The sequence below is a fragment of the Oncorhynchus masou genome, chromosome 1 (genome assembly GCF_036934945.1).
Source record: "Oncorhynchus masou masou isolate Uvic2021 chromosome 1, UVic_Omas_1.1, whole genome shotgun sequence".
Taxonomy (NCBI): Eukaryota; Metazoa; Chordata; class Actinopteri; order Salmoniformes; family Salmonidae; genus Oncorhynchus; species Oncorhynchus masou.
The window spans coordinates 43,976,941-44,000,045 of NC_088212.1; the positions used below are offsets into that span (position 1 = coordinate 43,976,941).

The following is a 23,105-nucleotide window of genomic DNA, read 5'->3' on the forward strand; positions in this document are numbered from 1 at the left end:
TCACCCCGCTATCATCCAGAAGGCGAGGTCAGTACAGGTGTATCAAAGCTGGGGCCGAGAGACTGAAAAACAGCTTCTATCTCAAGGCCATCAGACTGTTAAACAGCCACCACTAAAATTGAGTGGCTGCTGCCAACACACTGACTCAACTCCAGCCACTTTAATAATGGGAATTGATGGGAAATGATGTAAAATATATCACTAGCCACTTTAAACAATGCTACCTAATATAATGTTTACATACCCTACATTATTCATCTCATATGTATACGTATATACTGTACTCTATATCATCTACCGCATCTTTATGTAACTAGCCACTAGCCACTTTAACTATGCCACTCTGTTTACATACTCATCTCATATGTATATACTGTACTCGAGACCATCTACTGTATCTTGCCTATGCTGCTCTGTACCATCACTCATTCATATATCTTTATGTACATATTCTTTATCCCCTTACACTTGTGTGTATAAGACAGTAGTTTTGGAATTGTTAGTTAGATTACTTATTGGTTATTACTGCATTGTCGGAACTAGAAGCACAAGCATTTCGCTACACTCGCATTAACATCTGCTAACCATGTGTATGTGACCAATACAATACAATTTGATTTGATTTGGAGGAAAAAAACATGTCAAACCATGTGGTGGGTGGACAGCAGAAGGGTGCAACCTAGAAAAACAAGGGTGACAAACCAGTGCACTCTATAGGGAACAGGGTGACAAACCAGTGTACTCCATAGGGAACAGGGTGCCATTTGAGACACAATCTTAGTGTGGTTGACCCATGTCTCACCTGTTGTGAGTGTTAGTGTGTGAGGGTTAGTGTGTGAGTTTGACGCATCATGTCTCATCTGTTGTTAGTGTGCGAGGGTTAGTGTGTGAGTTTGAAGCATCATGTATCATCTGTTGTTAGTGTGCGAGGGTTAGTGTGTGAGTTTGAAGCATCATGTATCATCTGTTGTTAGTGTGTGAGGGTTAGTGTGTGAGGGTTAGTGTGTGCGTTTGACGCATCATGTCTCACCCTGTTTGTACTTGAGGATGAGGTCCCAGATGGCTCTGCGTGCGTAGGGGTCCACCCCCGCCGTAGGCTCATCCAGGATGACGGCCCGGGAGCCGCCCACAAACGCTATGGCCACGGACAGCTTCCTCTTCATTCCCCCAGACAGAGTCTGCACCAGGCTGTGACGCTTATTATTCAACTCTAGATCGTCTATCATCCTGACAACATACACACAACTCCTGGTCATTTACATTATTTTGGGCTGTGGATGGGTATAATTTGTTTCCAAACAATACATATCCTTCAATGGCAGTCACCTGTACTTATATACTATCTACACCCTTCAATTTGAAGAGGTGAGATCCTAATCTAATGCCACGTTGATAGTTTAATTTCCACCTTAGGGTCTTTGACTTGGTTAAACCATCCAAATGGGATGTGACGTACTTGTCCATCTCCTTGCGGATGTCCTCCTCGGCCATGCCTTTGAGTTTGGAGTAGAACCACAGGTGCTCCTCCACGCTGAGCTTGTCAAAGAGCACATTGTGCTGGGGGCACATGCCCAGGTTCTGCCTGATACGCTCCATGTCAGTACGGATGTCATGGCCGTAGATGGTGGCTGAGCCAGAGGTGGGCGGGAACAGACCTGTCAGAATAGACCTGGGGATCGCAGTAGAGAACCAATGGGAGTTAGTGACAGGGTTAGTAAGAGAGGGAAGAAATGGACACGTAAAACATAGGTTATACTGTATTTGAAGGCCATTTTTGTGGACATTACGGTGATGTTATGGGAATCATATGGGAACGTCAAGGAAAGATGACGGGAACATGATGGTGATGTTGTAGCCAACATTATGCATGGCCTGTTTATAATTTATCATTACATGACAATTGTTTACAAATAGTTCATCTACAATATGGTTTATAAGCAGATGATGAATAGCCCTTCAAACAAATTCTTACCAAAACATACAACACACATCTCCCCATGTCTCTCTGTAAACCCACACGTCAACACAACACAAACGACCGGGGACCCTCTGACACACACGTGGGCACACACACATTTTTCTCTCTCACATGGTGGTGGTCTTGCCGGCTCCGTTGTGTCCCAGGAAGGACACCACCTGGTTCTCGTGGAGGTTGAGGCTCAGCTTGTTGAGGGCCAGCTTATTGCCCATCTTGTAGACCTTGGTCAGCTTGTCTATACAAACCACCAGAGGCAGGTGGCTGGGCTCCTCTTCAATACCACGCATCTCCTCTGGAGGGAGAGAGAGCCAGCGAGCGAGAGAAAGAGAGAGGGAGAGAGGATAAAACTGCTCTCTATTACAGAACCAGGGAAGAACCTTATTTTGAGATTAGATTTTTTTGGTAACATCTTATTTGGATAGTCCCAAATCAATGCTTTATAGATGTTGAGTAGATGTTCAACTACCTATCAACCATATTTCTACTAACTATCCACTAACCAAGTCCAAGGTCAGGCTTGGCCCTACCAGATCGCCGGTGTTCCATGGCACACGCCTGGTCCTCCTCCATGACACTCAGCCTGGCCCCTCCCCCCCAGGGACACTCCCATGTCTCCACACGCCCACTGCCCAGCCAATAGGACTTCTGCAGGGGGAAGTACCACGGCCGAGGCAGCCCATACATCCCTGGAGGACAGGAGAGAATGGGTGAAAAAACCCATTTGTGATTCAGCCCAGTTGCTTCCATAAACAGTCAGTGACAAAACAGGGACACAAAAGGGAGGGATTTAAGTTAGCAGCCAAAGACATGAAAAATGGAAATCCATATTGGATGTTGACTGTTTACCTGGATGCACAGCCTCTATGTACCAGGTGAGTACTCCATACACACTAGCATCGATGATGAGCATCATCATGGACAGGCCAAGGTTGAAGTCATCGCCCTCTACAGGTGACTGGTTGATGGTGCGCCACTGGATACCAACCCCAGCCACCTCGTACAGGGCAAAGTACTTAGAGCCCAGGCCGAACGCTGTGGTTGACATAAGAGACTGGAGAGAATGGGAATAAGGACAATGGACGTGTTAAAAGCTGTTGACGTGTATGAAGATCAATGTCTTTCAAGTGCTGACAGATTCAAACTGGTAGTGTCAGAGAATAGAAAATAATTTTGCAATTCACGACTCTTGAAGTCTGGTTTCTTCCGGACTTTCAACTACTTTGCTCGACATTTTGATACACATTTGACACAGAAATAGGTCATTAGACACAGTGAAAGAGACAAATAACTAAGTCTAGCCATGAGCCCTGGGTCATGTTTCTCTCATGAAATATATCCCGACAGTCTAGACATGGGCACAGTATATGACTAACAACAAAAAAATCCCTGTTATGAAGAAAGCACAGGGAGAGAGTCAGACAGGGAGGAGAACAAAGGCCCGATCTTACAGCGATACACTTCTCGAAGGCCGTGATCTTGTCATGGGCCACCTCCTCCCTGATGGCCACGTACATGTATGGGACATAGCTGAGGAAGTAGATTATCCCACCACACGCTGACGCCAGCTTGGCCTTGGAGTAGATCACTGACACCAGGAAACTGGCATACACAGACAGGACACAGACAGACAGAACGGAGAGAAATACTGTTAGCATTTACTAATCTTGTTTCTAAACACTTTCGCCCAATGGACAATAGCCTGGAGACGTATTTGTATTTATTTATTTTATTTAACTAGGCAAGTCAGTTAAGAACAAATTCTTATTTACAATGACGGCCTACCAAAACGCATAAGGCCTCCTGCGGGTATGGGGGCTGGGATTTAAAAAAATATATATATATATAGGACAAAACACACATCACGACAAGAGAGACACCACAAAACTACATAAAGAGACCTAAGACAACAACATAGCATGGCAGCAACAGAGGTTAAGATGAGGTGAAGGCATTCGCAGGTGCTGAATTTCCTCTTCCCTTTCGTGTGCTCCTCAAATCCACGCACCTTGGTTGAAGAGTGAGGTAGCGAGTGTTTCTATTTGCTAGCATTTACCGACCGTGCACGTTTCCTCGGGGCGTCTTGCAAAGGAGTGGAGTCACTGTCGGCCTGATACATGAAGGAGATGTAACGCGTTTCTTTCTCAACAAACGTGGACGTGAAATGGAAACAACTTTTGTCAAATCAGCCATTGAACACCGCAGTGATCCGTTAGATTCATCTCTAACACCCTGAACGTGTGTAAAGGTCACTGCTGCTTTGAGATCACGGCTTTCGGGGAGGACTGCAATAACAGTCAGAGAGAAACCAGTCAAAGCAGAAGTTGTAGTTGCCCCCTAGACACTGTTAGTGGTGAAATGGTGAACATTTCAGGAAGGTAAACTGATCCTATATCTGTGCCTAAGGCCATGGCAACTTCTGTCTGGGACATAGAAAAAGTTGAAAGCTGCAAATACGCTCCCAATGATTAGAATGGTTAAAAGAGCAGTGTGCAACTTTCTTTATAGTACAATATTATGTTCGTCTGCACTTCTCCTACTATTTTGGCTGTGTGTCAACTCATGCTTTTTACTAGACTAATGTCAGAGCAGTAGTGGTGCCATTACCAGAACATAATGGTGGCGATGGCGTAGATGGAGAGGAAGAGCCAGATGATGAAGATGTCACTGTGGAGGAGCACCCGACCGTACTTCAGGATGGCTGTCAGGGCTGTCACTGAGATGGACAACTGGACAAACCCAGTGATGAACCAGGCCACCCAGTGGACCGCGTTGTTCAGGCCCATCATCTTCATCACCTACAGGCCAAGCAGGAAGGATACAGGTTACTTTCCATAAGAGGTTATTCCTCTTATTTACACTCTTACAGTCACTCATATGGATGTGAATGTAACCTAAATCCCCCTCCCCAGATATGAACAAAATATTCTGAATATGAAGAAAAAAAAACCCGCATACAATATTATCATAGGAATTCAACTTGGAAAAACATTTAATTTAAATCCATATTTCTCCAGCAGGGGGCAGAAGAGAGGCAATAAATACGAGTGACATCATCTTGCTCTCAGATGCCGAACAGAGGCAGAGAGTAGATGGCTTTAGTGTTGCTGCTCCAATGTCACAGACAGACAGACATTGGATAGGAGATGCATTCTAAATAGCACCCTTTTCCCTATATAGTGTACAAATTTTGAATAGAGGTCTGGTCAAAAGTATTGTACTACAAATGGGTTGCCATTTGGAACACACATGGAGAGCCTAGTGTAGACAGGTGAGCAGGCAGCTGCAGGCAGTCTCACCTCTTTGAGCCGGTGTTCCTTCTCCGCCACAATGTGTTGGATCATCATGGCTACAGAGTAGACCCAGGAGATCACCATGCACAGAGGCATCATGTGCTCGATCACAAACAGGAAGCTATGGACCAACGACAGACAGAAGAAATCACTCGCTCAATGCTAAACCTCATTTAGATCTATTCTTGAATCATTTGGCAGTCGAGCAAGTTGAGGAGACTAAACTGCTGGGCGTAACCCTAGGTAGCAAACGTTCACGGTCAAAACTTGCTCAAATGAGAAGAGGCCCTTCCATGATAGGGAGTCGCTCTGCCTTCTTGACATCTCAGTCGACCAGACAGGTCCTACAGGCCCTAGTTTTGTCACACCTGGACGACTGCCCAGCACTGTGGTCATGTGCGGCAAAGAAGGACATAGGTCAATTGCATTTGGTCCAGAACAAAGCAGCACGTATCGCATGTAGTTGTACACGGAGGGTAAGTGTCAGTAACATGCACGTCAGTCTCTCCTGGCTCAAGGTTGATGAGAGATTGACTGCATCACTAATGGTCTTTGTGCGAGGTATTGATGTGTTGAAGGTGCAGAACTGTCTGGTCAGTTGGCAGTTGGCAGACAGTTTGGACACTCATCGGTACAACACAAGACATGCAACCAGAGGTCTCTTCACAGTCCCCAGGTCCAGAACCGAGGCGGGGAAACGCACAGTATTAAATAGAGCCATGACTACATGGAACTCTCTGCCACCCCAGGTAACTCAAGCTAGCAATAAAAACAGTTTAACAAAAACGCATAAAGGGGACTGTGAAGAGACACACCCATTTTATATATCTTGCATTGTAATTTGCACTTTACTATGTATTAGACCTAGATATTGTGTGTACTGTATGTACTAACATACATTTAGTACATACAGTACATTTTAAATGTACTTCAGTCTTTGACTAATCATGTTCTGTACTATCTATCTACCTATCTATCTAAATGTGCAGGGCCAATGTAATTTGATTACCTCAGATAGAAATAGTGCCAGAATGAATGGTTATTTTGGCCACAGTCCCAGGGCAGAGCAACTATAAGAAAAAGCCAATGTGAGTAGAGGAGAGGTATATTGAGAGAGTTCCAAGTCTTACTCGTCTCTTGTGTAGCAGGGGTAAGGGAACATCTGAACATAGTTGCCAGGCTCCACCACGTCATGGCCCACAAACGTGTTAATGATGGCTCTCTCCATCATATCTGAGGACACACACACACACACACACACACACACGGCAGAGATGACAGGGCCACGCTACACCTTAGTGAATAAGCCTTCCCATCAAGTTTTCCCCAAAACATACGGAGAGAATGTGCTGGATCTGCAGCTTGGCGTTGGTACCCACACAGGTGTGCCCACCTCAAGATCACTAGGGTAAGCATTTTACCCCAATAAACCCTTATCTTAATGAAACACCAGCAAAAATGTGTTTGACATAAGAATTGTGTCCTCCGTGAACCTGATTTTGTCAGCTGATTTATAGTCTATGTACAGTATAGCCTATTTATAGTTTTGACCTTCGACAGATAACGCTGAGACAACAAGTACAGCTTTGAGTTTTGAGACGTCTTCTTTACTACTAAGCAAGGGGAATGAGAAACACACCAACGACAAAACAACATTTGGAAATTCCATACCAGCATTCCAATTCTGTATAAAACACGAATTAGAGCCAACCGTTTTCTTCATATTAATTCATTTGAAATAGCCCAAGTGCCAATCTTTTCTCCTTTGGTTAAAGGGATACTTTGTGATTTTGGCATGCTAGCAGATATCCATAGACTTCCAGTCATTGTGCTAACACTAGTTAGTATTGGCTACCTTTAACTTCCTTCATACTGGACGCAGACATAAAAATGTTATCCACGGGTTCATCTGACTCTGGGGAAATAGATAGTGCTTCATTGCCAAAATCCAGAAGAATCCGTTTAATGTCTTTGTGGCTGTGATGCTGATGATAATGGCTAGATTTGTCTAGAGTTGTCTAAAGTTGTCTCGAGTTGGATAGAATTGTCTAGAGTTGGCTAAAGTTGGCTAGAGTTGTTTAAAGTTAGCTAGTTGGCTAAACGTGGCTAGAGTTGGCAAGAATTGACAACATTTCAGTCTACATTTACAACACTTCGGTAGACAACGTGGAGGACTCTGGTCACGTACCCTGGATCCACACAAAGCCGTAGAGGAAATAGAACTTTCCCCCCGTGTTGGGCCCTGGGCGCCAGTAGGCTCGGCGGATCTCGTTGGTTTTCTCTGTGAAGCTGGAGTTCTGCCTGATCTTATAGAGGACATGAGGAGGCAGGGAGCCATCTAGGTTGGTCTGGAATATCACACCTGGGGGAGAGGGAGGGGGAACATTATGTACAATATGTCTTTGACATTATTTCCTCATAATATGAAAGCTATTGCCGATCGGAGGCTAGCTGCATGCCATAGCCACTGCCCTCTCAGTAAAATCCATCTGGCCACCCAGGCCTGGCCATTAGCCACGATCTGTTTTTAACCGTAAAGTCTAATCGAGTGCCAAAAACACGTTTCCATTTTGTGATAATGTAATGGACAACAAAGTTCTTATGATTACATCAAGTCGTCTGCCCACTGCAGTGGTGAGTGTACTCACTGGCAAACACTGAGATGTTATCATGGTAAGCTTGGTTCAGTGTGTAGTTGACGATGCTGTCCTCATCCGGAAAACCCTTGAAGATATCCACACTGACCTGGAACAAGAAGAAGAAGAAGAAAGAAGAATCCTTGCAGTCAATGAGCAATTGTCTTCTACCTTGATCCCAACCAGATGGCAGCCACAGTGCAGCGCCAACCCCCAAGAGCACAAGAAACGTCTATATCGACAACATAGGCAATAATAGTCCCTGCCCTGGGCTCTGGTCAAAAGTAGTCAAACATATAGGGGAATAGTGTGCCATTTGGGATGAATCCTGGGACTATTGAATGGAGCTTTGCGTCCTTGTCCAGAGCTGATTATCGGTGCTCATATTACTGCACGCCTGCTGTCTGTGTCCGGATCAATATACAGTACTCAAGTTCCACTGCTCTTCCTGTGTCAGTCTGAATCAAAACGCCCATGTCTACAGTTCTTCCAGCCTGTACACCACAATCTTATAAAGCTCTCATGTAATGGATAGTGACCTTGGGCGTTTCCAACCAGGACTACTACTACTAGATGTACTATTCATCTCTGTTGTTTTGTGTGTGTTTGTGTGTTTCTTTCTTTCTTTTTAATTCAAGTTTCATACTGACTTTGGACATGAAGTGTGTCCAGCCACAGGCGGCGTTGTCAATGGTGTCCAGCTGCTCCAGCAAGGTGGAGGTGTTGGGCAGGGTGTAGTTGCCCTCCAGCAACCCACGCAGCAGATCACTGTCTGTCCCATTCAGCAGTTCCGGGTGACCACGTAGGTCAGAGGTCAACTAGGAAGAGGAATACATAAGCAGTTCATGCACAGGTAGGCATATCCATGGGCTTATTGTCCAGTAGTGTGTATGTGTTTATGATACAGTGTACATATGGGCTTATCAGGCAAGATATGGACTGTATTAATATACTGTGTGGGGGACAATCATTTTTTTCAAGATCGCCAGATAAATCTTATGCCATTTATCAGACAATATTACCTTATGAGGTGAGGTGAATAGTGTCTGTTACTGTATATGAAGAGAGGTAAAAAGCTGTGTGTTACCTGCTGCATCCAGGCCAGGTGGTGGTGCAGCTTGCCCTCCTCCAGATAAGTCCTGAGCTGGGCAGAGATGTTGAGCCACACCCGGGCGTAGTGAGTCACGTTTCCCACAAACGCAAATGTCTCATTGGCCTTCACACAGAAGCAGAGTCACGGGTCACCAACACAGAAGAAGCTATCCCAGGCCTAGCTCTGGTCCAGGGTGTTAGGTGCAGCTTGCTGGTGCTGAGGCTTCCCAGTGTCAGCAAGCCACATCCTGAAGCAGAGCTATCCCAGTCCCATTAACGTCTCGTTACTCGATCCACATCCTTTCAACTGTCCTTTTCTGTTGAGTCCCTTCTGTGGACCTTCCCTCTGCTCTCTGCCTCTCTCCCTCCCTCTCTAGTTTTGTTCATTCCTTAAAACCACTCCCTCCTCTTGCTAAGATAACAGATCTAGCTATAGACCATCTGCCAATAACAAGCCGGTGGTAACGAGTGGGATGTACAGAGAAACAGAGAATCAATGGCCAGTTCTGCATATGTTGTGGTATAGCGAGACCTCCGGGGACTGAGGACCGCATGATTCATCTAGCCACGCACTGACTTCCTACACATCTTGCCCTTAACCCGATGTACAGAACATGCAGCTACGTGATTAATGTGTAAGGCTGGGATACAAATGACCATGGGGCTCCTAGTGAATTCCCAACATTTTCTCAATACACTGTGAGTCTCAAAGTGTCTGACAACAGCGAGGCCGTATAAATGAAAGAAAAAACTGGAGCACCGGCTATCCTCCATTTATTCTTGGCATTTGGAAATAGATCACATCTTGTGTACGTAAGCACCCGCTTTCCTCGTACTTTATCAAATGAATATAGACAATGCCTGGGCAGCAGTGTGCATAGCTCTATAGCCAAATGACACCTGAATAACTCTATTACAGTACACTGTCTCGGTACAAGTCACTGTGTGAATGCTACAGTACATCCACGATAACGATACAGTTGACAGAGCTTGAAAGAACATGGTCATGTACTTGCCTTCTGAATGACTTTGTCCACCTGTGAGCCGATGGGGGAATAGAGGATCTTGGGATTTGTAGTCATCAGATGCACTAGTAAGCCCAGATTGCGCTGCTCTTTACTGGTAAAGCCCAGAGAGCTCATATTCCCTTGCTTTAAAGCCTCTGGCTCAATGATTCTGGAGACAGTAGACAGGAATCAACAACTTCAGCCTTTACGGCATAGGTGTACAGAACTGTGTTTCTCTACTCTGGCACCAGCCCAGTTCTAACACACCTGATTTGCATTTTATCAATTTGATTAGTTGAATCAGGTGTATTATTATATGGCTGGAACATAAGCCTGCACACCCTCTAGATCTCTAGCCTGGTCCCAGATCTGTTTGTGCCCAAGCAACTCCATGGGTGACAGGGAATTGGCATGATAGCATAAACAGACTAGCACTCATGCAATTGGATCTGCAGTTAAAGAACAATGGCAGAAGGAATGATCCTATTACATAGACACAAACCTGTTGTTCCCACACAGAATAGGCTGCAGCCCTGCCCACAGCTGCACAAAGGTAGAAAACGAATGAGGGTTCTCTTCTTTCACATTCTCTTTCTCTCGTCCTCTCCCCTCCTCTCCGCCCTCCTCCCAGGGATTCTCGGTGGTGTTGGGCCCCCAAGTGGTGGCGTTGAGGGACCAGGATGTGGTGGTGTTGGCTGGAGCCCCAGGGGGGACGTGGCCAGCACAGGCCCCCTTGGGGAGCAGGCGAGCCAGGCCTGACAGCAGGTCTACATCCCTGAGGAGCTTCTCCACGTCAGCCAAGTCCTTCAGGAGAGCACCCAGGTGGGACTGGGACAGAGGGGCCGAGGAGTTGGCTTGCTCCAGACGCAGCTGGAGAGAGAAGGCCGAAAGGTGTGGGGAGACAGAAGAAAGGGGGAGAGTATGAGAGGGGGAGAAAGAAAGAAAGAGATGGGGATAAGAATCAAAGGGAGAGAGAATAATGAGTATTAGAGATAGATACTGAGATAAATAGGGAACTGAGATAGATACTGAGGAGCCATAGAATTCCAAAGACAAGATCCACAGTATTTATTTATGTGTGTTTGATGAGGGAAAAGCAGCTCACCACAGGGATTCTCAGTTCAAAGCAGCCATTGAGTGTGTCCCAAATGGCACCCTATTTCCTATATAGTGCACTACTTTTTTATGGGCCCTGGTTAAAGTTACAGCACTGAATAGGGAATAGGGTGCCATTTTGGATGAAGCGATTGTCTCTAATGTACCTTGTCAATGAGGCTCTGTGTGTCTATCTGCTCTCGGAGCTCCTGGCTCATCTCTCCAAAGCGCTCAGTCCTTTGTCCCGCCCCACCACCACATGCTGCGCTGCGATAGGCCTGGAGCAGGGACTGCTGCTTCTCAGGAACCAATAGGATCTTGCTCAGCTCACTAGTCCCATCCTCCCCACAGGTAAGCATTTCCAACATGGCACCAGTCAGGAGAACACCCTTTGAAAAAACAATCAACAGCACATTCAATACAATTCACCATCATCAGCATCATCATCATGTATGGTATCAATTATTTCAGTGGTAGTCTTGTAAAGGCATTGATAAAGGTAATTGATTCAGGGTATACGATAAAGGCTATTGATAAAGGTAATTGATTCAGGGTATACGATAAAGGCTATTGATAAAGGTAATTGATTCAGGGTATACGATAAAGGCTATTGATAAAGGTAATTGGTTCAGGGTATACGATAAAGGCTATTGATAAAGGTAATTGATTCAGGGTATACAATAAAGGCTATTGATAAAGGTAATTGACTCAGGGTATACAATAAAGGCTATTGATAAAGGTAATTGACTCAGGGTATACGATAAATGCTATTGATTCAATAGAAAAAAAGACAGGAAGAAGGAGGGAAGAAAAGGGGGATGATTCAGATAGAGGAGGATAGATAAGATAAGCAGTGCACCTCCACCTCCTTCAGTCCCTGGGGGTCGTATCTCTGGCCTGCCCCTCCTCCTGCTAGGCCTAAAGCCTGGGACATGAGTTTGAGTAGGGCCTGCCGATGGGCTGCTTTGGTTGGGTCTCGTAAAGCTTTGTGGATCAGTCCACCATCCAGACTTTGCATGACTCCCAGCATCTTCTCCTGAGGGGACGATAGGAGGGGATTACTGCTGAGCTAATACACAGACTCAGATCAATTCAATTCAATATTTCCCATTAGTAGCCTACCTCCAGTTGAAGTATCTTCTCTGCAGGGGTATGTGTGGTCTCTTTTTCCCCTCCAGAACTGTGACTACTCCCCCCTCCAGTTCTGGGGTACAGGCCAAAGATCAGGTTGAATACCTGCAGTTCAGCAAGTGAAATAGAGGACCCACACACTCAGAGAACAGGAAGATAAACACACACACGCATGCGCACACACACACACAAACACACATGCAAACACACACACAGGTGGCAGACAGGACTTCAGCGTTTGTTCGCATAGGGAAAGCTGTCAGAAAAACAGGATGATGAGGAGAAACAAGGAGGGACAGACAGAAAGTGACTGACAGGAGAAGATAAAGATGAGGACCTGATGCCAGGCCTAGACAATTAACTGAGACAGAGATGGAGGGAAACAGAAAGTTGGGAGGCACCGAGCCATATATTGATACTGTATGATTCAATGTCATTCCTCAATGACAATACGTCTTTGCCAAATTTGTAATCTTGGCAAACGGGTGTATATTCAAATTTAGATGTCAAAATTGTGTTATCTAAATGTAATTATACCCAATCGCCAAGATTTCAGATTTGGCAGTCTATACTAACATTGGTTCTTACTTCCTTGTTCATCAGTCATGTCACAACATTTGAATGTAAACCCTGCATTACCCCATAACTAAAACAGTCCCCAGGGGGTAGATGAGGACTAGGGAGGTACAGTGTGTGTGTGTGTGTGTGTGTGTGTGTGTGTGTGTGTGTGTGTGTGTGTGTGTGTGTGTGTGTGTGTGTGTGTGTGTGTGTGTGTGTGTGTGTGTGTGTGTGTGTGTGTGTGTGTGTGTGTGTGTGCGTGTACATGTGTGTGTGCACATGCATGTGACAGGATCACAGACCTCTTTGAGGTTGACAGGAGTGGAGAGCAGCAGGCTGGCGGTGTCATTGGGGAGGGACAGATTCCTGACCAGGAACTGATGGAACACTGACTGGTTCTTCAACACACTGGCTACTGTGAACCCTGCAGGGCAAGAATCACACAGCACAACCACAGATAATATACATGAAGACTTCCAGGAACTGCTTATCCAATAGAAATTGCGTAGAACAGTGTCAAATGCAGTGCACGTACATCCAATAACTTGTAGGTGCCGGGTACAAAAATAAACAAATGGGATTAAGATAGATAAGCTACTCTGAAAATGTAGTTTACCAAGCTACCAATTACTTCACACTGGAAGAAATTAAGCTACACTAAATCTACCCTTAAGAAAAATATAATTGACTTAACTAAAGTTACTTTGAAAAAGTAGTTCAGTACATCCAAGCTACTTTTTGAAGAATTATCATATGTACATCTGAAATGTCATAGACTACAAATTGCAAGACAGATCACTTTGGGGTCATATGCTAAAAGAATGTGTAATTTAGCATATTCAACACAAAAACTGTGTTTCAAGTGAGAATTAGGCAGGTCGGATGATGAAAAAGAAAGAAAATGATTGCCTACTTCACCCAAAAACAGTACTGTGTAGTTCCAGTAGTTAGCTACACCACTACATGGCAAAATAAGTAATTAACTACTGAAAATACTACATAGATTGGATTTTAGTTCAACTACTACCAAGCTACTGCAAAACCTAGTTAAATTACTAGTTAAACTACATGTAGTTCACTACTCCCCAACACTGCAAACAGATGAATGCTCCTGCAGTTTATTGTGTAATGTTTCAACCCAAAGGTCTTTGTCCTCCTGAAACTTTTTTGTGCATGTGTATCAATCACTTGGGTGTGGTACGCACACACACTGCAGGAAATCACTGTCCAGAGGGAGCACTTGTTTCTTGCTAGAATTCCTCAAGCTTATTGATTTCCGTGCCCTGAAAGGACAAACACAAACCTTTGATTTGAAAGGTTAAATTGCTTGTCTTCCAAATCTGTCTACAGCTGGTGTCCTCAATATTGAGAGCAGAGGTAGTTTAAAGAGGTACAGGTTTACTGTAACACAGACACACACACACACACACACACACACACACACACACACACACACACACACACACACACATAGAGCTGTATAACCGTGTAACCAACGGTTATGGACCATCATGAAAATAAAATAACTGTCATAACCTTTAAAAAATAAATGTGACACACACACCTTGGCTGGTGTTGAAATTGTTGTCCAGTGGGTAGGTCCCTGCAGATGTGCTGAGGCTCTCCAGGTGTTGCTGTAGGGACTCCAGCTCCTGGCCCAGTCCTGGCCTGTCTGCTGTGAACAGGTGGTTCTGTAACACCACCTCACGGATCCGCTCCAACAACTGGGTGACACTGGGGGAGGGGAGAGGGAGGGGTGAAATAGAGGTGAGTGAGGGAAAGAAAGGTGGAAAGAGTGGAGGGAGTGAAAGGAAGGGACAAAGAGAGAGAGAGTGAGAGAGAGAGGGGGAAGACAGATGAGAGGGGGAGGGAATAGAGAGAGAGAGAGAGAGAGAGAGAGAGAGATGAGAGAGAGAGGGAGGACAGATGAGAGAGAGAGAGAGAGAGAGAGAGAGAGAGAGAGAGCAGACAGATGAGAGAGAAAAGAGAAAAGAGAGCGTATTGAGAGAGGTGTGGGGTCTAGTTATAGGTAAGGACACAATGACAGTCCCCTCCCATTAGGAGGGGGCGACAAATCAAAAAACTAAGAGGAAGGAGATTAATCAATCACATGCATACAATTACAGGTAATGACCACCATCCAATCCTACTGTTAAGTGTTATGGACATTAACACTGTTAGGACATTAGTGCTTAGTGGCATTAAACTATTAGCTGGAGGTAGAGAGAGAGAGGTAGAGAGAGAGAGAGAGGAGAGAGAGAGAGAGAGAGAGAGAGAGAGAGAGAGAGAGAGAGAGAGAGAGAGAGAGAAAGCTGGGACTGTTTAACTCACGTGGAGTTCTTGTACTGTAGGAAGCCAAACTCGTCCCTCTGGCCATCGGGACACAGAGACTGCATGATGGGAATGATGCCTGCTGAGGTGAGGGGAGCTGCGCTGTAGAAGGCTGGACATACAGGATGGACACCAGGGAAGGACAGGGGGGACAGGTGGTAGGTAGGGAAGACAAGAATTGAGAGAGAGGACAGGGATAAAGAAGGGCAGGGGGAGATAGGCAGGACACAGATAGGCAGGACACAGATAGGCAGGACAAAGAGATATGATTCACAGGAAAAGCAAGGAAGAGAGAGAAGGGAGAGGATTAAAGGATTGGTTGGGAGGAGGTTGGAGGGTTTGAATGTGAAGACCAAACCCCAAAAAGTATGTCAAATGAGTAAAGAGAAAAAGAGAGATGAAGTTAGAAAGAAATAAGAAAAACCCAGAACACAGATAACACATAGTCAGTAGCCAGAGAGGAGAGGGACCAAGATGTCAGGGCTGAATTCTTGGACATAATGTCATCATTCTGTCTCAACAAAATGCTGCTTTTGTTCCTAAACCACTCATAAATGGTGACTGCTGGACACGATTTCACCAAGCCTGCAAAAAAAACTAGGTCTATACTAACAAGGTCTGGACATAATGAAAGGTGTCCCACAGGGGTCGATTCTGGGTCCTGTACTTTTTACTGTTTACATCAACAATATTGATGTCTGTAAAAAATGTGTTACCTGCACTTGTATGCCAATTATACTGTTGTGTACGCTATTGTCTGCCTTCATTGTACTAAAGAAAAACTTTATTGATCTGAAATTAGAATTGAATGCAGGTAAAACTAAATATATGTTGTTCTCTAGAGTGCATAAAAATAACTTAATTTAAGCATATGTACTTTGGATGGTGTTCATATTGATAGTGTCCCTTCTTACAAATACAGTATCTGTGCATCTGAATGGACGAAAGACTGTCTTTTAAAAAGCATATTGATGAGTTAGTTAAAAAGCTAAGAATGAAAATGGGTTTCTTCTATAGAAATAGGTCATGCCTCTCGCAAAATAGTAGAAACCAGATTTTTCAGTCGATGCTCCTAACAGTTCTAGACTATGGCAACATCTTCTATATGAACACAGCTGCAACTTCATTAAAGCCGTGAGCTACTATGGATACAGTTTATCATAGCACACTGTGCTTTACTACGGGCAACAGTTTTATTACTCATCACTACATTCTCTACCAGAAAGTTGGTTGGCCCTCTTTGATGTCACGTAGATTGATACTTTTCTTTTCGATTTTTACTTTTACCCCTTTTTCTCCCCAATTTGGTATCCAATTGGTAGTTACAGTCTTGTCTCATCGCTGCAAGAGGCGAAGGTCGGGAGCCATGTGTCCTCCGAAAACACGACCCGACCAAGCTGCACTGCTTCTTGACACAATGCCCCTATGTCGGAGGAAACACCGTACACCTAGCGACCGTGTCAGCGTGCATGCACCCGGCCCGCCACAGGAGTCGCTAGAGTGCGACGGGACAAAGACATCCCCGCCGGCCAAACCCTCCCCTAATTCAGGGCTCATCTGTAAAAGAGACCATGTCTCAGTATGACTCCCTGATAAAATAAAGGTTAAATAAAATAATACTGTACAGTGGAATGGTCCATGTTTCCATGGCTACCGTGGAGAGTTTTTCTTAACCTTTCTCTCTCAGCAGCTCCATCCATCCGCATCGCAACAACACTCTCTATTCTCTTCAATGATACATTCAGTTCATCCCTCATATTACACTGTCATGCATCCCTTTGGATAAAACAATAAGCATCCTAACGATGCATATCCTGGCTATCAACAAATAGGCCACTTTGAGAATGTATTTTTTGATATAACGGTTGCCTTGATTGGCAATGTAGAGCGCTACGTATTACGGATATTACTAAAAGCTGTTAGGGATCTAGGTCTATAAATTATTAAACGGATCAACTAGTGTTCTGATGATAATGCAGTTTTGTCTGATTGTTCTTAATGTGCAGTGATATTTTGCATATTTTGTTAATATAAGACTTGGGTATAAAAATGAATTACCCCCTGTGATTATAAAAATCTATCCATCTCACCAACGTTGCTTTATCCTAATAAAACCGGATGCTAAACTGCTGACACTTACTCTGATGCTATTACTGTCTCATTGAATAACCTATAAAAATTGGAAATACCCACTTCTGAGCCAATTCCAGATGAAGGAGTCCTTATGTGAGCACTTCTCATGATGGTCTTGGATGAAGCAGCCCCTAGAGACACTGATCTAAGGTCAGTTTGTTTTGGGTTTCCCACCTCTGATTGTTACTGTAAGGTTTGGAGAGGGTAAACTGATCCCAGATCAGTATTCAGAGCTGCTGAAGCGATGGAATGAGTCAAAAGCTTCAAGTTACTAAGCGTGCACATCACAGAGGACCTGACATGGACCAACCATACTACTACCACGGTGGAGAAGGAGCAACACACACAGGGATCATGCCGCTTCTCCTTCAAGGCACTACTAACCCTGCGTCATGGCAAAGTAGACTATAAAAATGTTAAACCACAGAACGTGCCTGTCAAAAATGTTTCTGAGAATGTTGAAGGAGTGTTCCTTGATAACTGCATAGCTGGGATTGAAGTCCTGTGTTGCTTCGTTGGTAAGAGCAGAACACAAGGAAAATCCAAGGTTGTGGGTTCAATTCCCACAGGGATTTCATAGACCTACACTTATAAAACGTGTATGCATTGTAGTGTGCTGTAAGGAGGCCCGAGCACACCCCCATTCACATCATCATACCTTATCATAATGACACATCCCATGTGCTGCTGCTACTGTTTATTATCTATCCTGTTGCCTAGTCACTTTATTCCTAGTTATATGTGCATATCCACCTCAATTACCTCGTAGCCTTGTGCATCGACTCGGTACTGGTACTCCGTATTTATAGCCAAGTTATTGTTACTCATTGTGTATTTATTAACACTTTTATTATTACGTATTATTTCTCTACTATTTTTCACTCTGCCTTGTTGGGAAGGGCCTTTCTCTCTGCCTTGTTGGGAAGGGCCTTTCTCTCTGCCTTGTTGGGAAGGGCCTTTCTCTCTGCCTTATTGGAAAGGGCCTTTCTCTCTGCCTTGTTGGGAAGGGCCTTTCTCTCTGCCTTGTTGGGAAGGGCCCGTAAGCATTTCTCTGCTAGTCCACACCTGTTGTGTACGAAGCATGTGACTATTAAAGTTTGATTTGACACATACACACTCAGGCACACACACACACACACACACACACACACACACACACACACACACATGCGCACACACACACACAGTCAATGCTGTTGTTCTATTATATATAATTTATGATACTGCGCGACCAAGACACGGCCAACTTTATATCAGTAAATATGGTCTATTATTACTATGCATACTAGCTCTTTTATTACTTGATACAGTATTTTTGACCTTGACTTATTTTCTTGGTTTTGTTGATATAGATTATTGTTCTGCATTATTGAGGAAGCTGGCACACAAGTATTTCGCTGCATCTTTTATGCCCTCCGTAAACTGTGACGATTAGTATAGATTTTTTTTAATGTTATCCTATTCCCTATGTAGTTCACTATTTTTGACCAGGGCTTATAGTGCTCTGGTCAAAAGTAGTGCACTAAATACGAAATCGGGTACCATTTGGGACGCACACAGTCCTATCTTCCACATTTACAACCCAGTTCAGTCCGGACATCTGGTCCCCCTTCACACACTGAGCCCAGGATAAAAGGACACAAGATCATCAAAGGTCAATGGTTTAGTAGATCAGTCAACCAGCGGAAAAGTAGATCAAGTGTCAGTCAGTTAGATCTAGTTCCAGACAGATTTATGGTAGAGGTATGTGATGTATACATGATGTAGTATATGTTGCTACCAGTAACTGGTTATCACAGAAACACAGAAACATAGACACAGGCACACATACTGATTCCCACATACTCACACACACAGACAACATTCACCTTCAAATCCACACGGACAGCCCAGTGACTTTATTTGTGATCATGACCGTGTACGTGCAGTCACAGATAACATTTTATATTTGCTCCCTACACATTTGAGCCGGTGGTTGTGCGCCCGCGTGTGTGTATGTGTGTGTGTATATATGTGGCAGGGTGCCAGTGTGTGCCTTTTAACGCTAACCTGGGCACAAAGCTCTTTAGTATTAGTCAGATGTGTGAAATCGGATCTGTTGGCTGGAGATGACATTGTAGACAGATCCCACCCCAGTCTCTGAGAATACGTCCCAAATGCCACCCTATTCCCTATATAATGCACTGTCCTGGTAAAAACTAGTGTACTATAAAGGGAACAACGGTGCTGACAACACAGAGACCAGGAGGGGAGGCATGCACACACATTTTTTTTTTCAATATTTGACATTGAAGTTCTTTAACAGACACTGTTATCCAGAGGAACATAAAGAAGCAATTAGGGTTAAGTGCCCTGCTCAGGAGCACATTGACAGACTTTTCACCTAGTCGGCTCAGAGCTCTTAACCGCTAGGCTACCACACACACAAATATTAGGAGACCCGAGTCAGAGTCAAGGTAAATATAACCATAGATGAGATTTCCATGAACGAGTCAGTCACAGCCACAATAATAAAGACGTATTTGACACTTACAGACTGCTCTAGCATGCAGTGAACATGCGTCATGCGGAGGAGACAACAGAGAGTAGAGAAGAGAAAAAGAAGACAGAGAGAGAGAGAGAGGGGGAGAGATATAAACAGAGAGAAAGAGTAGAGGGCCATAGAATAAAAGAGAGAGAGAAAAAAACATGTATATAAAACAGGTGTGTATGTCTGTGGACAATGACAGTGCACAAACTAACATGACTAAACATGACTAACAGTACTATGAATGACAACACGACTAGACAGTAGTGTCTTTGCAACCAGCCCTTCACTAGCAGATTAGCAAAGCTAACGTTGGCCTTCCACAACTAAACAGAAATACGTGGCAACTCACAACAACACACGTCGGCTGTCTCAAATGGCACCCTATTCCCTTTAAAGTGCACTACTTTTGACCCAGTAGTGCACTATATAGGGAATACAGTGCCATTTGAGATGCATACATTCCATATTTAGGCCAACATGCGTCTGTATCTACGTCTGTATCTACGGCGCATTGTAGGCTACAGCACTGTTCCTTGTCTTCTCGAACTCCACAGTGGGACTGTCAATGAAGGTATGGTTAGATTCATGTGTTTGAACTGATGGACCACTTCCCCGAAAGGAGGCAATAGTGAGGTAAGCATGGGAGATTCTCACGCATCCACAGCACAGTAAACTAACCAACCACTAACCACCATCGCTCCTCAACCCTCTGCATCCTGGCCTCCTCTCATCTTCTTCTGCATCTTAACCTGGTCCCAGATCTCTTTGTGCTCTTGCCAAATCCATTGCTGTCCTGGTCAGTTGTTGTTACCCCCATATTCAAGTCTGGAGATTGTTTTATGGTCAATAATTATAGACCTACACTCAGTGTACAAAACATAAAGAACACTTGCTCTTTCCATGACATAGACTGACCAAGTGAATCCAGGTGAAAGCTAGGATCCCATATTGATGCCACTTGATAAATGTAGATGAAGGGGAGGAGACAAGTTAAAGAAGGATTTTTAAGTCTTGAGACAATTGAAACAAGGATTGAGTATTTGTGCCATTCAGAGGGTGAATGGGCAGGACTAAAAATTCAAGTGCCTTTGAATTGGGTATGGTAGTAGGTGCCAGGCGCACCGGTTTGTGTCAAGAACTGCAACGTTGCTGGGTTTTTCATGCTCAACCGTTTCCCGTGTGCATCAAGAATTTTCCACCACCCCAAGGACATCCAGCCAACTTGACACAAATGTGAGAAGCATTGGAGTCAACATGGGGCCAGCATCCCTGTGGAACGCTTTCGACACCTTGTAGAGTCTATGCCCCAATGATTTGAGGTTGTTTTGAGGGCAAGGGGGGATCAATATTAGGAAGGTGCTCCTAATGTTTGGTATACTCAGTGTATAAGAATTTTGCCAATTATTTCAAAGGCTGCAGAGAGGGTAGTTGCTGAGCAATTTGATTGATTACTTGAATACTTGTGATTTGTCATTACACTCGATGAAATTTGGCTTCAGAGATAATCATTCTACTGAGTCAGCAAACTGTTATTTTTGGGAGGGAAGGTTCAATTGAAACTTGACAAAGTGGGAGTGGTAGGAGCTTTGCAAAAAAGCATTTGATACTGTAAATCAGGGCGAATTCAGTTGAATACATTCAGTTGGACAACTGACTAGGTATCCCCCTTTCCCTTTCCCTAAATCACAAATTCTACTCTCTAAACTAGCAATGTTTATTAAAGAAAAAGCATTGTACCTTTTCTGACATCTATATTAAGTCAGAAAAAAATCTATATTGTGTCTGAAATATAAATACCTGGGTGTGGTATTAGACTCTGACTGACTTTAAGATACCATGTAAAGAAGCTGTTCAGTACTGTGCACTTTTACTTTAGACATACAGTGCCTTCAGGAAGTATTCACACCCCTTGTTTTTTTTTACATTTTGTTGTGTTACAGCCTGAATTGAAAATGATTACATTGAGATTTTGTGTCACTGGCCTACACACAATACCCCATAATTTCAAAGTGGAATTATGTTTATTGACATTTTGGAAAATTAATTAAAAATGAAAAGCTGAAATGTATTGAGTCATTAATAAGTATTCAACTCTTTGTTATGGCAAGCCATAACAAGTAAAAATGTGCTTAACAAGTCACATAATAAGTTGCATGCACAATAATATTGCTTAAAATTATTTTTGAAAGACTATCATATCTATGTGCCCCACACATACAACTATCGGTAAGCTCCCTCAGTTGAACAGTGAATTTGAAACACATATTCAACCACAAAGACCAGGGAGGTTTTCCATTGCCTTTCCATTGCCTTACACTTTGGGTGGTGTATCAATACAGCCAGTCACTACAAAGATACAGGTAACCTTCCTAACCCAGTTGCTGGAAAGGAAGGAAACTGCTCAGGAATTTCACCATGAGGCCAATGGTGACTTTAAATTTCTTTACTTTATTTAACCTTTTAATTTAACTTGGAAAGTCAGTTAAGAATAAATTATTATTTACAATGACGGCCTACCCCGGCCAAACCCTAACCCGGACGACGCTAGGCCAATTGTGTGCCGCCCTATGGGACCCTAAGGGACTCGCAATTACAGCCGGTTGTGATAAAGCCTGAACCAGGGTCTACAGTGATGCCTCTAGCACTGAGATGCAGTTCCTTAGACAGCTGCACCACTCGGGAGCCCATTTAAAACAGTTACAGAGTTTAATGGCTGGGATCGGCAAAAACTGAGGACGGCTCAACAACATTGTAGTTACTCCACAATACTAATCGAATTGACAAAGTGTAAAAAAGAATGTCTGTACACAATCAAAATATTCCAAGACAAGCATCCTGTTTGCAACAAGCCACTAAAGTAATACTGCAAAACATGTGACAAAGCAATTCACTTTTTGTCCTGAATACAAAATGTTACAGTGCATTTGGAAAGTATTCAGACCCCTCGACTTTTTACAAATTTTGTTACACTACTGCCTTGATTAAATTGTATTTTTTTTAAATCAATCTACACACAATATCCCGTAATGACAAAGAGAGTTGACCAAGAACCCGATGGTCACTCTGACAGAGCTCAAGTGTTTTTCTGTGGAGATGGGAGAACCTTCCAGAAGGACAACCATCTCTGCAGCTCTCCACCAATCAGTATATGTGATATTTCAGTTTTTTGTTTTTTTACATTTGCTAAAATGTCTAAAAAACAGATTTTGCTTTGTCATTATGGGGTATTGTGTGTAGATTGATGAAGAAACACATACTATTTAATCCATTTTAAAATAAGGCTGTAACGTAACAAAATGTGGAAAAAGTCAAGGGGTCTGAATA

The 23,105-nt window shown here is 43.8% G+C and overlaps 1 protein-coding gene across 1 annotated transcript in view; it reads right to left on the bottom strand.

Annotated features, from left to right (window-relative positions):
• Nucleotides 1-23,105, bottom strand: part of abca2 (ATP-binding cassette, sub-family A (ABC1), member 2) — a 79,662-nt gene that overhangs the window by 20,030 nt on the left and 36,527 nt on the right. Inside the window, 21 exon segments of the mRNA XM_064972641.1 lie at nt 1,031-1,227; nt 1,457-1,669; nt 2,090-2,270; nt 2,506-2,664; nt 2,825-3,029; nt 3,427-3,577; nt 4,583-4,773; nt 5,275-5,389; nt 6,399-6,501; nt 7,457-7,630; nt 7,917-8,013; nt 8,555-8,722; nt 8,992-9,120; nt 10,013-10,172; nt 10,506-10,873; nt 11,266-11,487; nt 11,958-12,134; nt 12,221-12,334; nt 13,090-13,211; nt 14,352-14,521; nt 15,119-15,230. Coding sequence (XP_064828713.1) covers nt 1,031-1,227; nt 1,457-1,669; nt 2,090-2,270; nt 2,506-2,664; nt 2,825-3,029; nt 3,427-3,577; nt 4,583-4,773; nt 5,275-5,389; nt 6,399-6,501; nt 7,457-7,630; nt 7,917-8,013; nt 8,555-8,722; nt 8,992-9,120; nt 10,013-10,172; nt 10,506-10,873; nt 11,266-11,487; nt 11,958-12,134; nt 12,221-12,334; nt 13,090-13,211; nt 14,352-14,521; nt 15,119-15,230 — 3,528 coding nt within the window.